General features: G+C 38.3%; 1 protein-coding gene across 3 annotated transcripts; it reads left to right on the top strand.

Annotated features, from left to right (window-relative positions):
• The first annotated feature begins 5370 nt into the window (after positions 1-5370).
• LOC131383378 (soma ferritin-like) lies at positions 5371-18561 on the top strand. 3 transcript variants are annotated; one of them, XM_058438179.1, is made up of 5 exons: positions 5371-5489; positions 6360-6446; positions 16004-16147; positions 17097-17222; positions 18340-18561. In XM_058438179.1, exons 3-5 carry the CDS (start codon positions 16025-16027, stop codon positions 18490-18492), a joined length of 402 nt encoding a protein of 133 aa, XP_058294162.1. In that variant the 5' UTR covers positions 5371-5489; positions 6360-6446; positions 16004-16024; the 3' UTR covers positions 18493-18561. The 3 variants fall into 3 exon arrangements, with proteins under 3 accessions (XP_058294162.1, XP_058294164.1, XP_058294163.1); XM_058438181.1 differs by lacking the exon at positions 5371-5489 and adding an exon at positions 5678-5794; XM_058438180.1 differs by lacking the exons at positions 5371-5489; positions 6360-6446 and having other exon boundaries at positions 15203-16147.
• Positions 18562-19388: the final 827 nt, after the last annotated feature.

The raw sequence follows: 19388 nt of genomic DNA, 5'->3' as shown, positions 1-19388 counted from the left end.
CATACTGTACATATAAAGTGTATACAGTATACATACTGTACATATAAAGTGTATACAGTATGCATACTGTACATATAAAGTGTATACAGTATGCATACTGTACATATAAAGTGTATACAGTATGCATACTGTATATATAAAGTGTATACAGTATGCATACTGTATATATAAAGTGTATACAGTATGCATACTGTATATATAAAGTGTATGCTGTATATAACTGTATATATAGTGTATTGTATATAACTGGATATATAAAGTGTGTGTTGTATATATACTGTATATAGTGTATGCTGTATATATACTGTATATATAAAGTGTATGCTGTATATATACTGTATATACATTATATATACAATGTATACAATGCATATACAGTATATATACAGCATATACTGTATATCATATGTGCTGTATATACTGTATATATACAGTATATACTGTGTATATAAAGTGTATACTATATATAGTATATGCAGTATGTAACTGAATATACAGTACATATGGTATATAAAGTAACAATACTAATTCTAAGTAGACTGTGATAATTTAAGGATTAATACTGTAATCACTAGAATAACCACTTTAGAAAACAAACAGCTAAATACATAGTAGATAAATAAAGATAGAATACTAAAAACAATTTGATTAATTCAAAAGAAGGAATAGAGGAGTAAAGACATGGAAGAAACAGAAATCAAATAGCAAGATGACCCTTCTCAATCATTTCAAATAGTAGAAAGGAACAGCTCCCTTTTCTGAACCCCTAATCATTCTCACAAATTTTTTTTACACTATACCTTGCATGATAAGTATTTGTTTACTATTTTTTTCCTCCTACCAAAGTTCCTCGAGGATTAGTACTGTGGTAAAATAGAAGAAGAGATGAAAACTATGCAGACCTTCAAATTCACTAGCAATTCAATTTAAAGGTCTTCTAGAAGTCTTGTTTGCTCCTATTTGGATAAAAAAAATAAGTAGCCAAGAGTAAGTTCAAGCAATTTTACAATTTCTTGTCATATTTCAAATAAATTTTTTGCCTCCTGACCTATTGATCTAACCATTTCCACATAGTCCCAACTGATCAAGAGGTCAACATAAACTACGTCTAAATCAGATAGCAAAGAAGTTTCTTATTGATGAGGGCCAATTCCAATTAGACATAGTTGCTTTAATGTCAGCCATGGTTATTGTATGGGAGTGGGAAGTGACAGCATGACTGGTGTATATGATGATCTCAATTTCAGGTGTGATGATGCTAATGTTTACTGTGACCAAAATTCCAGAACAATCCTATAAGTATGTGCTTAGTTATCAGACATGTGTTAAATCTGGGAATCAGGAAACAGATGATTATACTTAGGATAATAGTATTTACTTGAATTAGCATGGAAGTTCCTAAAAAGTCTTCTTCAAAAGTTTATCAGTATTTCAGTGTCTGTAATCATTCTTCAAATGATGAGATAAAACTTGCTAATTTTGGTCCAAGAGTAAGTGAACTCACTCTATTATTACTATTGATTGTTCTAGTAAGTGCTCCCTAGAGAAGTAGTTTGTAAACAAACACTTTGGAAAAAGTAATGTTTTTATTTGTAGCCTCGATAACCTAGGTATACATCTATTGAACGTTTTATCAGTAGAAGTTCTTTTTAGTCCCTTAATTTTCACACCATATTTTAAAAATCAAAAGAAACGAATTTGCTATTGACTACATAAAAATGTTTAGAATGAATTGATCCTCCTTAAAGCTTACTAAGATGAAAAACTAAAGTCATAACCAAATGTTATACCCAGAACTAAAACCAGAAAATTAGCATTCATTTCACTCACACTCAAATATCCTTTTACTCAGTGTCTAGTTCCATTACATTTTTTAAAAAGTCTGCCACAGAAGCAGCCAATAACTCTATCAATGTTCATTATCAGGCTTCTGATCAGAGGAGTATCAAGAAGTCATTTTCTAATTCCATTTAAAAAAATTAAGCAAATAATTTTCTTGAAATTTAATTTGCTCTTGAGAGTCTGATGTTTAAAACCTTATAATCATATGACTCAATGTTCAAAATATGAAATCATCTAAATGTTATGCTTTTCTCTAAAAACACAAAAAGAATAGATGCAAATATGAAAAACAACTCATTTTCATCAAAAGAAGAAAGGGATTACTAAAAACAGCATGAATGTTTGCTTTTTTTGACACTACAAGTCTCACTTTCTTTGAACTCCTTTTGTACTTACAATTAATACAGTTTATAAGTTACTTTTGATTTTTACACATAACAGATTTATTAACAATTATATGAAGATGTAATTCACATACTATACAATTCACTCATTTAAAATATACAAATATCTGTTAAGTCCATTTGTTTTATGGTATAGTTTAAGTCCATCGTTTCTTTGTTGACTTTCTGTCTTGATGACCTGTCTAGTGCTGTCAGTGGAGTATTGAAGTCCCCCACTATTATTGTGTTGCTATCTCATTTCTTAGGTCTAGTAGTAATTGTTTTATAAATTTGGGAGCTCCAGTGTTTGGTGCATATATATTTAGGATTGTGATATTTTCCTGTTGGACTAGTCCTTTTGTCATTATATAATGTCCTTCTTTGTCTTTTTTGACTGCTGTTGCTTAAAAGTTTGTTTTGTCTGATGTAAGAATGGCTACTCCTGCTTGCTTTTGGTGTCCCTTTGCATGGAATATCTTTTTCCATCCCTTTACCTTAAGTTTATGCGAGTCCTCATGTGTTAGGTGAGCGTCTTGAAGATGGTAGATACTTGGTTGGTGAATTCTTATCCATTCTGCCATTCTGTATCTTTCAAGTGGAGCATTTAGGCCATTTATTAATACATTCAACGTTAGTATTGAGATGTGAGGTACTATTCTATTCATTGTGTTATTTGTTGCCTGAATACCTTGTTGTTGTTGTTGTTTTATTGTGTTTTTGTTTTATAGGTCCTGTGAGATTTATGCTTTAAGGAGGTTCTATTCTGATGTATTTCAAGGATTTGTTTCAAGATTTAGAGCTCCTTTTAGCAGTTCTTGTAGTGCTGGCTTGGTAGTGATTAATTCTCTCAGCATTTGTTTATTCATTTATAAAGATTAGTTTTGCTGGATACAAAATTCTTGGCTGATAATTGTTTTGTTTAAGGAGGCTAAAAATAGGACCCCAATCCCTTCTAATTTGTAGGGTTTCTGTGAAGAAATTAGCCATTAATCTGACAGGTTTTCCTTTATAGGCTACCTACTGGTTTTGCCTGACAGCTCTTAAAATTATTTTCTTTGTCTTGATTTTAGATAACCTGATAACTCTGTGCCTAGGTGATGATTTTTTGCAATGAATTTCCCAGGTGTTCTTTGATCTTCTTGTATTTGGATGTCTAGATCTCTAGCAAGGCCTGGGAAGTTTTCCTCAAATATTCCCTAAAATAAGTTTTCCAAAGTTTTAGATATCTCTCCTTTTTTGGGAACACCAATTATTCTCAGGTTTGGTCATTTAACATAATCTCAAACTTCTTGGAGGCTTTGTTCATTTTTTAAATTCTTTTTTCTTTGTCTTTGTTGGAGTGGGTTGATTCAAAAGCCTTGTCTTCCAGCTCTGAACTATTTTCTTCTACTTGTTCAATTTTATTGCTGAGAATTTCCACTGTATTTTGCATTTTTCTAAGTGTGTTCTTCATTTCCAGAAGTTGTGATTTTTTTTATTTATGCCATCTACTTCTCTGGAAATTTTTCCATCCATGTCCTGTAACATTTTTAAGATTTCTTTAAGTTGATATTCACCTTTCTCTGGTGCTTCCTTAAGTAGCTTAATAATCGACTTTTTGGGCCAGGCATGGTGGCTCATGCCTGTAATCCCAGCACTTTGGGAGGCCAAGGTGGGCAGATCACCTGAGGTCAGGAGTTTGAGACCAGCCTGGCCAACATGGCAAAACCCCGTGTCTACTAAAAATACAATAATTAGCCGGGTGTTGTGGCATGTGCCTGTAGTCCCAGCTACTCAGGAGGCTGAGGCAGGATAATCACTTGAAGCCAGAAGGCAAAGGTTGAAGTGAGCCAAGATTGCACCACTGCACTCCAGCCTGGGGGACACAGCGAGACACCGTCTCAATAAAATAAATAAAATAAAATAAAATAAGATGAGATAAAATAAAATAAAATAATAAATCGACCTTCTGAATTCTTTTCTGGGCAATTCAGAGATTTCTTTTTGGTTTGGATCCATTGCTGGTGAGCTGGCATGATCTTCTGGGGGTGATTTAAAAAACAAACAAACAAACAAACAAAAACCAAAAAACCTTGTTTTGTCATGTTACCAGAATTGCTTTTCTGGTTCTTTCTTATATGGGTAGACTATGTCAGAGGGTAGATCTGCGGCTCAAGGGCTGCTGTTAAGATTCTTTTGTCCCACAGGGTGCTCCCTTGATGTGGTGCTGTTCCCCCTTCCCTTAGGGATGGGGCTTCCTGAGAGCTTATTGGCAGTAATTGTTATTTCTCTTCTGAGTCTCGCCACCTAGCGGAGCTTCCAAGTTCTGGGCTGGTACTAGGGAGTGTCGGCAAAGGGTGCTGTGATATGATCTGTCTTCAGGTCTTTCAGCAGCGATAGTATAGGGAGGATACAAGTTTGCCCTAGGGTTGTCTGGATAAGTTTTGTGTTGGTTGGCCTCCAGCCAGGAGGTGGCGCTTACAAGAGAGCATCAGCTGTAGATAGTATAGGGAAGGAGGATACAGGCTTTCCCTAGTGACACCTGGATAAGGATTTGGGTTTCTCAGGTGGTGGGTGGGGCCGTAGAGCTCCCAACAGAGTATGTTCTTTATCTCTGGCTACCAGGGTGGGTTGAGAAGACCATCAGGTGGGGGCAGGGTTAGCGGTGTCTGAGCTCAGACTCTCCTTGGGCGGGGCTTGCTGCAGGTGCTGTAGGGGATGAGGGTGTGGTTCTCAGTCCAATGGAGTTATGTTCCCAGGGCGATTATGGCTGTATGTGCTGTGTCATGCAGTTCACCAGGGAAGTGGGGGAAAGCTAGTGGTTACAGGCCTTACCCAGTTCCCACACAGCCGGAAAGGCCCGTCTCACTCCCACCCTGCCCCCACAACAGCACCAAGTCTATAGCCAGGCGGCCAGTGAGCAGGGCTGAGAACTTGTCCCGGGCTGCAAGCCCCTCCACTGAGAACGAAAGCAGGGCTTTCAGATTTCATGCCTCCGCGCCTGCCGCAGCTTCTGTGCTCAGTCTGCACTCTCAGTTCCTCCCTTTCTCCGGGTTCTGTCCCAAAAATGTCACAATGAGTTGAAATTATTACAAAGCTCAGCTAGAAGTTTCCTTCTCCCTGTGGTCTTTCCCCAGTTTCACAGGCAGCCCTCCCTAAGGACGCCTGTGAGCAAAGTCAGAAATGGCTTTCCTGGGGACGGAGAGTGCCCACAGTGCTCTTCCTGCTGCTTAGAAGTAGAGACCCCTGTGTTTCACTGGCTCTCTAAATTTGTCTCAGCTCCAGGTAAGGTCAAATATTTCTCCCATGATTTGGGCCTTCAGGTTCCCCAGTGAGGATGTGTGTTTGGGGGCAGACGATCCCCCTTTCACACTTTCACACTTTGGGCACTCACAGTTTTTCAGCTGTCTCACGGAACCTGCAGCGCCAATCCACTTCCTTTACAGAGTCTGTGGATTCTCTCCGCACTCCTGATACATTCCTGTGGTAGTTCTTAGAGCAAAAGTTCGCAGTGTGAGTCTCCACATGCTGCTCTGTCCATCCAAGTGGGAACTGCAAGTTAGTCCCGCCTCCTGTCTGCCATTTTTTTGGTACCATCATTTTTTAATATATTATGATTGATAGCAACTGGTAAAGAAAACATAGGATTTCTCTGCATTATTTCTTACAACTACATGTTAATCACGATTATGTTAAAATAAAATACAATTTAAAAAACAAACTCCTAGCAAAGTAGGGATAGATGAGAACTTCCAAATTTGATTTAAAAAAATAGTTCTAAAATACATACAACAAACATCATACTTCATGTGAAAATGTTAAAAGTTTTTCTTCAATATCATGAACAAGACAAGTACCTGTTGTCACCACTTTCATCCAGCACTCTTATTAGAAGTTCTAGCTAATGCAATAAAGCAAGATAATGACATAAAAATTATAAGATCAGGAAAAGAAGAATTAAAACTGTCAGTATTCACAGATAACATGGCTGTACATGTAAAACTTCCAAAAAAGGAGAGATAATTTTTTAATTAATAGATGCATTTGCTAAGATACTGGATGCAGAGTCAATACATAAAAATAAATTCCATATGCTAGAAAAAAATTTGGATATATCATTTTCAATCTAATCAAATAACATTAAATCCTTCAAAGGTTCATGTCACCTCACCAGGTGAAGAACCACAGCCAACCGAGGGACTTGCTGAGGCAAAGGGAATATTGGAGGTAGAGTGGAAGAAGGTAGGTAGTTACAAATACCAGCTATGACCACATGACCAGTTACCACAACCAGAACTATAATTGTCATATTTCCTCATTTTTGTTATGAAGACATTTGTATGTGTGTGTACAAAGCAAATATTTTTCCTTATCACCTTAACATGTAGCATAAGATATATTGACTTTATATCATAGAATTTAAGTATTATTAATGTTGCATCATAGTGTTTAAGTTACAGGACATCAAGAAGAGTAAACATCAGCCAAAGACTTTGCATCTTCTTCTGGGCAAAGGATTGGTGCATGTTCAGTTGTACCCACATAATTCCATACCTCATGTGAGGTAGAGGTATAACCTTGTTATTGTCCTTATTTGAAGATTTAAGTATGGTGTAGGAGATGGGTATGAGCGCCAAGGTGACAAGGAGTGAGCTCGTGATAGTTAATTTTCTGTATCAACCCTTCTAGGCCACAGTGTCTGGATAGTTGGTCAAACGTTATTCTAGATATTTCCAAAAGGGTGTTTGTGGATGAGATCAACATTTAAATTGGTGGATTTTGAATAAAGCAGACTGTCTTCCATAATGTGGGTTGGGTTCGTACAATTAGTGGAAGGCTTTAATAGAAAAAACAACTGACTTCCCCCAAACAAAAGGCAATTCTGTCAGCAGGTGGTCTTCAGATTTCAACTGCAACGTGGACTCTTCCTGGCTGTTTGTGGAGCAGGTAGAAGAGGGACAGTGGAGGAACTGTACTTTCTGCTCACTGTTTCTGTGGACCTAAACACTTCTGTAAAAAATAAAGTCTTTTTAAAAAGGAAAATAATACTTTTCTAACATTATGAAGAAACACACTAAAGGCTTAGAAAAAGGGAAGCTGGTTAAAAGGTTAATTCAATGAAGTAATAAGGGTTTTAGTTGAGATACGCTACAAGAAGTTGGTGAATATACCTCCTAACCTTTTTTTTTTTTTTTTTTTTTTTTTTGAGATGCTGTCTTGCACTGTTGCCCAGGCTGGAGCACAATGGTGCAATCTTGGCTCACGGCAACCTCCACCTCTTGGGTTCAAGTAATTCTGCCTCAGCCTCCTGAGCAGCTGGGATTACAGGCGTGTGCCATCAGGCCTGGCTAGTTTTTGTATTTTTATTAGAGACAGGGTTTCGCTATGTTGGCAAGGCTGGTCTTGAACTCCTGACCTCAAGTGATCCGCCCACCTTGGCCTCCCAGAGTGCTGGGATTACAGATGTGAGCCACTGTGCCCGGCCTCCTCTTAACCTTTCTAATGCTATTTAACTGTCTACCTTTTAACTGTGAGAAGAAAGATAAATTTAGCCTTATCCTTTTCTGAATTGATGAAAATTAATTTTGAATTGCCAACCTACTAATTAACAAATTTCAGACATATTTATAATGGAAACAATGCTACAACTGAAATAGCACAAGTTTCATATGTATTGACTTAAAGCATGGCAATAACTTTTGTTTATTGATGGACTCTATATTTTAAAAAAACTGTGACTAGTTCACATTACCAACAGTAATCCTAATACCTTGAGACATAAAAATACAGTAATAAGAAGTTATCTTAATTATTTTTTTAAAAAATCATTATTTAAAGTCATATGGTTGTATGTGTAAACATTCCAAAAGAATTACGGGTAGTTTTAGAATTTGTAAGTGTATTAGCAAAGATACTAGATGTGAAGTCAATATACAAAAATCAATTCTATACACTAGCCAAAAAAGAAAAAAATAAAATATGCCATTTATAACATAATCAAATAATGTTAAACACTTGGAGATATATAACACAAAATGTATGTACAAGGCCTCTACATAAAAAACTATAAGCATTGTTGTGAAAAACTAAGGTCGATCAAGTAAATTAGAGAATATAAGACAAATAGATTTTTAAATCAATATTATAAAAATGTTAACTTCTGGAACTGACCCACAGAGCCAATATAATCCTAGCCAAAATCCCAATAAGTTATTTTTGTTGTTATTAAGAAATAGACAAGCTGAGGATATCATTTATATCGAGGCAAGTATAGTCAAGTCACTGTTAAAGAAGAACACCAGAGGAGAATTTGCTCTGCTGAGTACCAAGTCCTATTGTAAAGCTACAGAAATTAAGAGTGTAGTACTGGCACAAAAACACAGACTATTGAAACAGACTAAAAAATACAGAAACAGACTATGCAATTGTGACAAAAGTAACTGCAGAACAATGGGCAAAGATGGTTTCTTTAATAAATAATGCCAGGCCAATGTGTTTTCTATAGCTGTTGTAACAAATAACCACGAACTTAATGGTTTAAAACACTATCACTACTATCATTTACTACTTTAGTGTTAGGTCAGAAGTATAGCACAGCTCTCACAGGGCTAACATCAAAGTGTTCATAGAGATCTGTTGTTTTCTGGAGGTTTTAGGAGTGAATTATTTCCTTGCTATTTCCAACTTCTAAAGACCACTCACGTTCCCACCATGTGCCACACCGGATCATGACCTCTTTCTCCAACTTCACAATGAGCAATGTTATATCTCTCTGTCATTCCCTAGTCACAGTCCCCTCTTACTACAGCATGAAATTGCTCTTCCATTTTAAGGACCTGTTTAATTAGATTGGGTCCACTGACACGATCTAAGATAATCTCCTTATCTCAAAATCACATCTGCCAAGTCTTCTTTGCCATGAAAGGTAACATATTCAGTCTCCAGTGATCAGGACATGGACATCTTTGTGGGGCCATCATTCTGCCTAGCACAGTCAATTATACATTCCTATGTGCAAAATAGGAAACATTTCTCTATCTCTCACCACACACAAAAATCAGTTCCAGATGGACTGCAACTCTCAACGTGAGAGTGAAAAATAAAGGTTTAGAAGATATAGAAGGATGTCTTCATGATATTGGGGTAGTGAAGAATTTCATAGCCAGAATTCAAAAAACAAAAAAAACCCAAAAAACAAAAAAAAACCCTTAAGATTGAGAAAATGACCTAGATTAAAATTAAGAACTTCTTTTTATTAAAAGATTCTATTAAAAAGTGAAATGAAAGCCACAGAGTGAGAGAAGGCATACGGAGCAAATATCATCAATGAAGGACTGTGTCTAAGTTTGGGATTCCCTGAAAGCAGGGGCTGAGAAAAGGGCTGTGTGCAGGCGCTTCCGGAGATTCTGGTATGCTTATACTTCACAGTTCAAATTAACAGAAAACAAAGGGGAAAAATCTGGTCTTACATGTAATAGTTGACATTTACTAAATGCTTTCTATGTTCAAAGCTTAGTTCTAAGCATTATTTTATGCATCGATCCTCTTAACACTTCAGTCAGGCCGAAGAAGTGGGGACACTTAACGATTCCTACTGCAGAGGAAGCTGAGTTACAGACTAGTTAGTGTCCTAAAGTGGTAAGTATGGTTTGTGAAAGCAGGGATTTTTGTCTATTTCATTTGCTGCTGCATTCCTAGTGCCCAGAAAATTGCGTTGAATAGAACACAAAGAAAGGATTCAAACCCAGACTGTCTCTGGTAAAGCCTACATTCTTAACCATGACATTACATAGCTCATGATATCACTCTTTCATTTAAAATCTCCTATTCAGATCCAAGCTATAAGAATTAAGATAATAAAAGTATAGGAAAATAAAAAATAATCACAAAATTTCATCCATTAATCTAGATTTCTTAGAGGAAAGGAGGGTGAGAGAAATCAAAGACTCGAAGAATGTTTTAAAATACTTCTCTTCCCCACCAGGTTTATTTAAGATCATATTCCTATTGCTTCCAGCCAGCATTTTAGCCCTTGCCAATGAACTTCACAGATTACAGAAACCCACCTTCATCACTCTTCTCCCAACACCTTAACCTAATACCCGCATGACCCTTTTCCGAGTGAAGGACATGTTGGTGTTGGCTGTTAGTTCAGCAGTCCTGTCTCCAGCCACTGGGTTGTATTAAGCTGAAATCAAAACCAAATACATATTCCTCTAAGATGCAGGCAGCCAGGGTTTTCACACTGAATATTGAGCATTTTTTCCTCAGCAGTCCAGGAACTCCAGGAGTTCAAAGATGCTGACCAAGAAATGAGTGTCCAAACTATCGATCATTGTAGAAGTGTCTTGGTGGTGGTGGTGGTGGTGGCAGCAGGGAGGTGTTTGAAACAGATATAGAAAAGTTCATGCAATAGTGTACCACTATTTTAAGAGATGATTACCAGTATAAGTTTATAGAATACGGACACTAAAGCCTCTTTTGAGATATCACAATTTCCCTTCTCTAGGGAGATGGCCATGTTGTATTTTGATGGGTGAGGGAAATATTCAAATTATTATTCATAATTTTTCATTAAAATGTATGTTTAAATGGATCACAAACCAACATTTGTCAATTGAAGTGGCTATTACAGTGACTTTAGACACAAGTTTTTGGTATTTGTGATTATGTCTCCAGAGAAACCACACAGTCTAAAATACTAACGATTTTCAATTTCCTGTTGATTTTATTTTCTATGAAATATACTTATATATTATATATACTTATATAGATCCATCATCATATGAAATTCATCATATGAAATAGCAATAGTTTATGTACATATAGCAAACGTATATGTACATATGTGTATATGTATATATACGTATCATATATATGTATATGATACGTATATATACACATATGTATATACACATACATATATACATTTTTTTTTGTATTTTTAGTAGAGGCAGGGTTTCACCTCATTAGCCAGGATGGTCTCAATCTCCTAACCTCATGATCTGCCCACCTTAGCCTCCTAAACTGCTGGGATTACAGGTATGAGCCACCGCACCTGGCTGAAATATAGGATTTTATGTTTATTTTTCCTTATGTTTAATGATATTAACTTTAGCCTATTTGGTTTAACCTGTCAAGTTCTGTTGACCTTGTTTCTGTCGCTCAGCATGCTAATTAGTCCTTTCAGATTTGTGAAATTTTTACATCTAATTAGATGTTAAAACTCAGTGCAGCTAAATTTTTGGCTTAGAAAATAGGACATGACTGATGCAATGCCTTATATCATATCGCCAAAACTTTTGCTAAATTATCCCCAATCCAATAAATAGCCTTCTTTGATTTTCAGATGCCAGTTGGCCTATGTTATCATCCAGCGCAAATGTCTGCATCTTGCCATGGAGATATCATAAAAGTCTTTAGTTGTATTTTGGCGTTTTCCTCCAGTATTCTTTAAACATTACCAATAGCGCTTCCCAAGTCACTTCTGGAAGTCATTATTTCAACCAAAGAATAAAGGTCACTTAGACCTGGACATGTATCCTGATGTAAATCATCTAGACACTTTTGTTTGGTACTACCCCACCTGGACTTCTCTTCTACTGTACTTATGTTTCTCTGTTAATATCTGAGGGAGCTTTGTTTACATATGATTCTCTCTATTATACAACTTCAGTTGCTCTGCTTTCTCTCCCTCCTTGGTAAATGTTGCACTTTTTGTCCTATTGGTGTCTGTCTCCCTCCCTACCTTGTTCTTCCTGGTCAAAAATTTTCCCTCTTCTAGCCCTACCGTATACTTCTCTCTTCAAAACTCTTTTTGTTGGTCTTAGCTTTAAAAATACATATATATTACCTGAACACACATGAAAGTTTATATTTTTTGATATTCTTTTTTTTTTTTTTTTTGAGACGGAGTATTGCTGTTGTCACCTAGGCCAGAGTGCAGTGGCACCATCTCGGCTCACTGCAACTTCCACCTCCCAGGCTCAAGCACTCTCCTGCCTCAGCCTCCCAAGTAGCTGGGACTACAGGTGCACCCCACCAGGCCCAGCCAATTTTTTGTATTTTTAGTAGAGATGGGGTTTTGCCATGTTGGCCAGTCTGGTCTGGAACTCCTGGCCTCAAGTGATCTGCCCATCTGGACTTCCCAAAGTGCTGGGAATACAGGCGTGAGCTGCCGCACCTGGCCTATGTGGAGCTTCTATTAGGGAAAGGCATGGTGCTAATTCTCTAGAAAAGACATTTGTTAGGTTCCTTTTTCAAAATGAAAAAATATATATATATGATTATAAAAGTTTGAAAAATATGGAAAACAGAAAAGGAAAAAAGTCACCTGTAAATATACCATAATAGCACACTGTTACTGATGTGATGATGTGGTTGTTACTGACGTTGATGATGTGGTTTTTTCCATTCTTTTTTTTTTTTTTTTTGAGACAGAGTTTTGCTCTTGTTGTGCAAGCTGGAGTGCAGCAGCTCAATCTCAGCTCACTGCAACCTCCACCAGCCGGGTTCAAGTGATTTTCCTGCTTCAGGCCTCCTGAGTAGCTGGGATTACAGGTGCCCACCACCAAGCCTAGCTAATGTTTTGTATTTTTAGTAGAGACGGGGTTTCATCATGTTGGCCAGGTTGGTCTCAAACTCCTGACCTCGGGTGATCCACCCGCCTTGGCCTCCCAAAGTGCAGGGATTACAGGCATGAGCCACTGCACCCGGCCCCATTCTTTTTTTCTACAAATTGCTCAGGTTGGTTTTAAGTGTTTAGATAGCAATATTTCTTAATAATGTCTAACCGCAAGAACAGTGTGTTCCTTTGTGCTGCCATACAGGAATACCTGTGGCTGTGTAATTTATAAAGAAAAGAGGTTTATTTGGCTGATAGTTCTGCAGCCTGTACAAGAAGCATGATGAGGATCTCAAGAAGCTTTTGCTCATCGCAGCAGGCAAGGGGAGCCAGCATGTCACATGGCAAGAGGGTGAGCAAGACTGAGAGGACAGGGAGGTTCCAGAGCCTTTTTAACAATCAGATCTCCCATGGAATCATTACCACGGGGAGGGCACCAAGCCATTCATGAGGGATCCACCCCCATGACCCAGACAGCTCTCAGTAGGCCCCACCTCCAACACTGGAGATCAAATTTCAATATGAGATTTGGAGGGAACAAATATCCAAACCATATCCAACAGGGATAGTTTATTCATATGTATCCAGCACTGTGTTTGGCCCAGGTGGCATGATAGAATCCTGGAATGTTTACATGGAAGAATACAATAAATCACCCAGAAATATCCAAACTCTCATAACATCTCCCAGTAAGTAAAATCTATATGTTTCAGATTTACTATCTTGTAGATTTAATAGTAACAGTAATAATTCAGATTTCATTGACACATGTTCATCTGCTCACATAGGATCCTAATCTCCTTAAAATTTCCCCAAATTTTGGAGGAAGTTCAGGTAATGTTTTACATATACAAGAAAAAAACAGTTAATTATCTAATGAATTACCACTTTCTTTCCTCTTCACCTGCTGTAACCTCATAGGCTGGATACTGCAGAGTGCTCTGGAGCTGCTGCCTCCCCAGAGGTGCTGCCATGAAGGTCCTGTGAGCTCTCACATGCCAAGGCAGTACAGGGGTCTGTGGAGAAGAAGCATAGACTGTTCTCTTTTCCTCTCCTATTACAGGGTCCACTGGTAGTGCCATTTCTGTCTTATGGAATTTTTACTGAAACAACTTTTTAGGAATGTACTTAAACCCTTACTACTCAAAGTGTAGTCCATGGACCAACAGCATTCAGCAGCATTGTTAGAAATGCAGAATCTCAGGCCTCCACAATCAGAATCTGAATTTTAACAACAGCCCCAGGTGATTCATATGCAAGTTACTCTTTGAGAAGCACTGACTCAAAGCACCTCTCTCTTCTTGGGACTAAGGCATTAAATTCAGCTGGGGACAAGAGCAGTGCTGGGTCAGGAAACAAAAGTTCTCAGGAGGCTGCCTCACTCCTTAATGCCTCAAGAGATAGACTTTGGTGACCTGCCACTTCTAATGAGGTTCAAGCAGACTCGGCTTAGGCTCAAACTAGGAATCCACCAGATGCATGAGAAATCTTGCTCTTTACTTACATGTGAATATATTTTTATTTAATCAACATTGTTTCAGCATGTATTATTTACAGAATACTCCATTACGGGTTGTACATATACCAAAACAAGTGAAACAGTCTTTGTCCTCAAAGGATGCAAATTAAGATGTATGTTGGGGCAGGTGGGGACCTTTGGGATATAGTAAAAGGAGGGGGCCAAAATGTTCCCAGCTGGAACAGTCTTCTATAGTTTGGAGAAACCACTAACACCTCCCATATTTACAGCCTGTGTAGGCTTGTTTTCCAGGTGGAATGCCCGTCTTCCATTTCCATTTCTCTACGTTCTTGTTTACTTTCCAAGGCCAATTTAAAATGCCAATTTATTAATAAAATCTGCCCTATTCCCCTCAGCTAATAATGGTGTTGACACCTCAGAACTCCCATCATATCCCACCTTAAGATCAATTATGTGTGTTGAGGTCTTATGGAGAAAGGAGGGAGATGTAATGGTATCTCATAGACAAAATGCATTTTAGCTGGTCTTCTTAGATTCGCCATGGGATCCAGCATGTGGTGCCATTAATAGTTTTTGAAGAAATAAAAAAAAAAATTAAAGGTAATGCATCCTTTCTGTTAATGCCTCACTACTCAGGAAATATATCAGCCTTCTCAAACCACAATCAGAGAGAAGAAGAGAGAAAACATTGAACACTGACTGGGATAGTAAGAGCACTAACCCCCTTTTTCTTCACTATTTTCTCTGGTTTGATTGGTTCTTTCATCTAGAAACAATGTCCTCATTGGTAGATTAGTAGCTGTTAATCTCAGCTGAATGGAATTTCAGCTTATAAGAAGTGGGCTGGCTATATTCCTATTAGTATTTAAGAAGTCCCTTACCTTAGTGGGTGGTACTTTTTATGGCTGGATTTCCCTAAAGCTGAGATGGAATATGAAATCCACGGTCCCTTCTCTGAAGAATGTGGAGTTGCTATTAACCGAGTAGCATCTTATGAGCTGCATATCAGTGATGCTTACTTATCCATGGTTAGTATGGGTTCTTGAGCAACTGAGAGGGAGGTTTTAGCTCTGCTCTGGGTGATAATATATCTTCTATCTTCTTAATAATAGTGCTTATGGCCATACTGGTAGTTGGATATCAGATGAAACAGCAACTCAGTGGTTGGGATATTGCTGCTCTGTGGCCCTATGATTACAAGCTACGGGCTTTGATAGGGAAAGTTAAAGTTCTTTCCAGTGTGTTCCCAAAACTACATGGGCATCAAACACTGGTGACAGACTGAATAAACAATTTTATACCTATACGCTATTTCAAAATTAACATAGATGTGTTAGGATTGATGAAATAGATTTTTTAAATGTAAATTTATGCTAGATTTCTGTCATATCTACACAATTAAAGGACATAAGTGCTAGGATCTAAGTTCAAAACTATGACCCTTGAGGAAGCCATAAGAGCAAGACATTAGGCACCAGCATATTAGGATCTGGATGGCTGATCTTTGAGGTAGACTAGGTTCTGGGGGACAGCCAGAGCCTTCTGGAAGTCAAAGAACAAACGGGACCCAAGACTGACCAAAGAAACCCTCTTCCTGGACAACCGCTGAGACAACAAAGTGAGTTTGTGTGCAATTCAGGTCTTAAAACTATTTTACCTCATCCTCAGCCTCCCCCTTTTCTTACATTTGACCAGGCCTGTTATTACAGTGAAGATATGAGAATGCCTCCTTTTGCCAAGTTCTTCTCGGAGCAGGCTGAGCTGAAAAGGGAGCATGCAAAGCAGTTCCTAAGATATCTAAGGAAACGTGAGGGTATTATCTGCCTTCCAGTTATTAAGGTGAATGTCAAACCTTGTTTTGACTGCTGGGGGGCCTTTGCCAGGTCTAGAGAATTAAACTGATTAGTTGCTACCTAACATTTTAGGTTACTCATGTTCCTACATGGGCTTCTTAGCAACTAACTGACTCTGAAAGCAAGTATATGTCAACATCATTTGGGGTAAATTTTAGCCACTAAATGCTTGTTTGGCTTGTCTTAATGAGCATCACAAAGTTTGGTCGCTGGGTTGTCAGCGTCACCTGGGGACTCACTAGAAATGCAAATTTGTGGATCTCACCCCAGACATAGGCCCAAAGAGCTACATCTTAACAAGCTCTCCAGATGATCCTAATGGTAGGTGTAGTTTGAGAAGCACTACTCTAATGCCTTCTTCCCAGAGGTGTTAGCGTCCTATTTCAGATTGTTAGTCTGATTCGGTTACATGTTCAGGTATTTAATATGGCTGTCTCTTTAAAGTAGTAAAACAAACTTTTTTTGTTTGGGCACACACTCCAAAGAAACAACCTGAGCCTTAGTTGGGACTATTACATCCAGGGACATCCCTCATTTTCCTAAGGTGGTTGTTTTGGTTGTTTTTTAACTCCTGCTTTATAAAGAGAAGTAAATGTGTGCTAATGAGAGAAGGACCACCATCATAGAATTTCAAAGCTAATGGAATACTTGTATGTGTACCTGTGCTAGTAGTACCCTTGCTCTGTAGCACATTAAAATCACCTGGGAATCTTTTAAAACTCATGATGCCCATGTTGCATCCCATACCAATTAAGTCACAGTGTCTACGATTGAGAGCCGAGTATTAACATTTAAGATTCTCAGCTGATTCCATTGCACCTCAAGTTTGGGGACCATTACACTATGCAAACCTAGTCATGGTCCTATGCAGGAAGCAGAATGCAACAAAACTGTGCCTGAAGTAAAAAAGTGACTCTCCTGTTCCTCTTCAACAGAGGCCCAACATAGATAGCTGGGGAAATGGCTTACAAGCTCTGAAGTTTGCTGTGCAGTTGGAGAACACATTAACCAATGTCCTACAAGACCTGAAAGTCACAGCTACTAAGGATGGTGAAACTGGTGTAAGTAGTTAACTGGTTCCGACAAACAGTGTCATCTTTCACTTCTGGATTATGATTTGCTTCTGGGAAAGGGGACCAAGGCAATAGATCACCCAACATGTGTTTGTTTCCCTGGAAGGAAGTCTGGGAACTTATTTCTAGGAGTAGTTCGGGAGTGGGGAGATAGCTGTCCTGGTGAAGAAAAGTGAAACTTAGCGTATGGTGAAAACATCTTCCTAGGAGTAATGCACTCTGTAAAATTAAATAAAACAATGGTTCTGTTGCTGTTGGCTTGTAAATATCCTAAACCAGAAATGCTTAAGTTTTACTGAGCACAAGAATCACTTGGAGTGCTTACTAAATCACACTTCTAGGGCTTACTCCCAAAAGTTGTTTATTGGGTTGGTTTTGTATAGGTCTCAAGAATGTATTTCTAACAAATCTAGGTGGTGATACTGCTGGCTGATGGCCACAGTTTGAGAACCACTGTTCTAGACTGTTACGGCAAAAGTAGATGTTAATGGTGACCTATTACAATACAGACTTCTCTGAAGTTTTCCTGGTTATTGGTAAGCACTCTACCTCAAAGTGATAACTTCTTTCTAACTTCCTAGCTTCTCAGGAAGTCAAAGTGAAGAAAATGGGCCTAGTTACAACAGTTCTCAACTCTAGACACATGTTGGACTCAGTGAGGAGCTCTGAAATGGTACAAATGCTCGAACTTTATGCCAGATCACTTAAATTTTAATCTTCAGGAATGAGGTCTGGGCAGCTACTCAAAATCTCTATGTGATTCAAATAATCAGGATTGAAAACCATTGCAGTAGTAGCCTGTTACTTAAAGTAACCTGTACTTTTGATAAGACAACCTAATACTCATAGCCATTGAAAGTAGGTGCTTGTATTCACCTAAAGGTCTTGAATATCTTAGATCAGTGCTGCTGGATCTTCAATATGCATATGAATCACCTAGTCTTTCTTAAAATTCAGAGGCTGGTTTAGTAGATCTGGAGTGGAGCCTGAGATTTTGAATTTCTGACATGCTCCCAGGACTGCTGGTCCCTGGGCTACAACATAGTTAGACTCTTGTTGCAGACATGGTCCTCAATGTGGGTGCTTCCTTGTTTTATTTCTATAGCTCATAGACTTCGTAAAGGAGTTCATAGATAAACAGACAGCAAGCATAGCTTTTCTGGAATACCATCAGAAGCTATTAGAAGAGTCCCTCCAGCAGAAAGGCCTGTCTGAAAAGTCTGCTGAGTCTGCTGAGACATCAGTTGAAGAGACTTAACTTCTGAAGGCAGCAGCACAGCAAGTCTTGCCATTGTAGTGATCTCAGAGTCAGCTACTTAAGAGTCTTGATCAGTTCCACTTGCCTGAAGACTGCTTTCCTTTTTATCTAGTTTCCTAATCCTCTTTGCTGTGCATGCAAATAAATCTGCTTTGCATTATAACTGTGTGTAAAAATATTGGTAGAACTAACCCTTCCAGTGCTCCAATAGTAATGTGGAATTGGTATAAAAAGCTTCCTGAGACAGTGGGTGTGTTAGGCTAAAAAAAAATCTTCCCTCTACCATGCCCCCACCTTACCTTAGCATCCAGAGTCAGGATTTGGTAAATGCAAGCAGTACGAGTGGATATACTAGAAATTAAGTGGTGAAACCTTAAGTCTCAATGTTCTCCTCTTATTTGTATATGTACTTTAAGTATACAATATAATTGGAGTTCCTTCATATCAAACGCAGAGCTAAGATTGAAAACAATTCTTGGTCTAGAAAGGGTGACTTTCACCTAAAGGATGGCACAGTGCCATTTCATAGCCAAGGTAGGTGTAGGCAACAGGAGGGTACACAGAGGCAATTAATGCATTGCAGCCAAGTGTGTGGATGCCCCTATTCATTCCACTGTAAGCCAATTAGCAGCTACTAAGGTAATTACTTTCAGGAGCAAAGAATGAGCATGCAAACTTGAGTCAGGCTTCTCAGGGCCTCGTGTGACTAGTACCCTCTAGGAAGAAATAGGGGCTCTATAGGATTGTGCACTGGCTCCAAAACTTACTAACTCCTTGGCCTTGAGTTTATACCTCTCCATTGCCTCAGTTTGGTCATCTGTAAAGTGGGGTGTATTAGTCAGTGTTCTCTAGAGGATAGAACTAATGGAATAGGTCTATATAAAGGGGAGTTTATC

The sequence above is a fragment of the Hylobates moloch genome, unplaced genomic scaffold (assembly GCF_009828535.3).
Source record: "Hylobates moloch isolate HMO894 unplaced genomic scaffold, HMol_V3 SCAFFOLD_4, whole genome shotgun sequence".
Taxonomy (NCBI): domain Eukaryota; kingdom Metazoa; phylum Chordata; class Mammalia; order Primates; family Hylobatidae; genus Hylobates; species Hylobates moloch.
Note: the sequence above shows the minus strand (reverse complement) of the source record. Positions and strands in the feature narration are given on the sequence as shown.

Coding starts and splice junctions, on each gene's coding strand:
- LOC131383378 (XM_058438179.1), top strand. CDS start 16,025: ATGAGAATGCCTCCTTTTGCCAAGTTCTTCTCGGAGCAGGCTGAGCTG. Junction 16,148..17,096: donor TCTGCCTTCCAGTTATTAAG/GTGAATGTCAAA, acceptor CCTCTTCAACAG/AGGCCCAACATAGATAGCTG. Junction 17,223..18,339: donor CTAAGGATGGTGAAACTGGT/GTAAGTAGTTAA, acceptor TTATTTCTATAG/CTCATAGACTTCGTAAAGGA.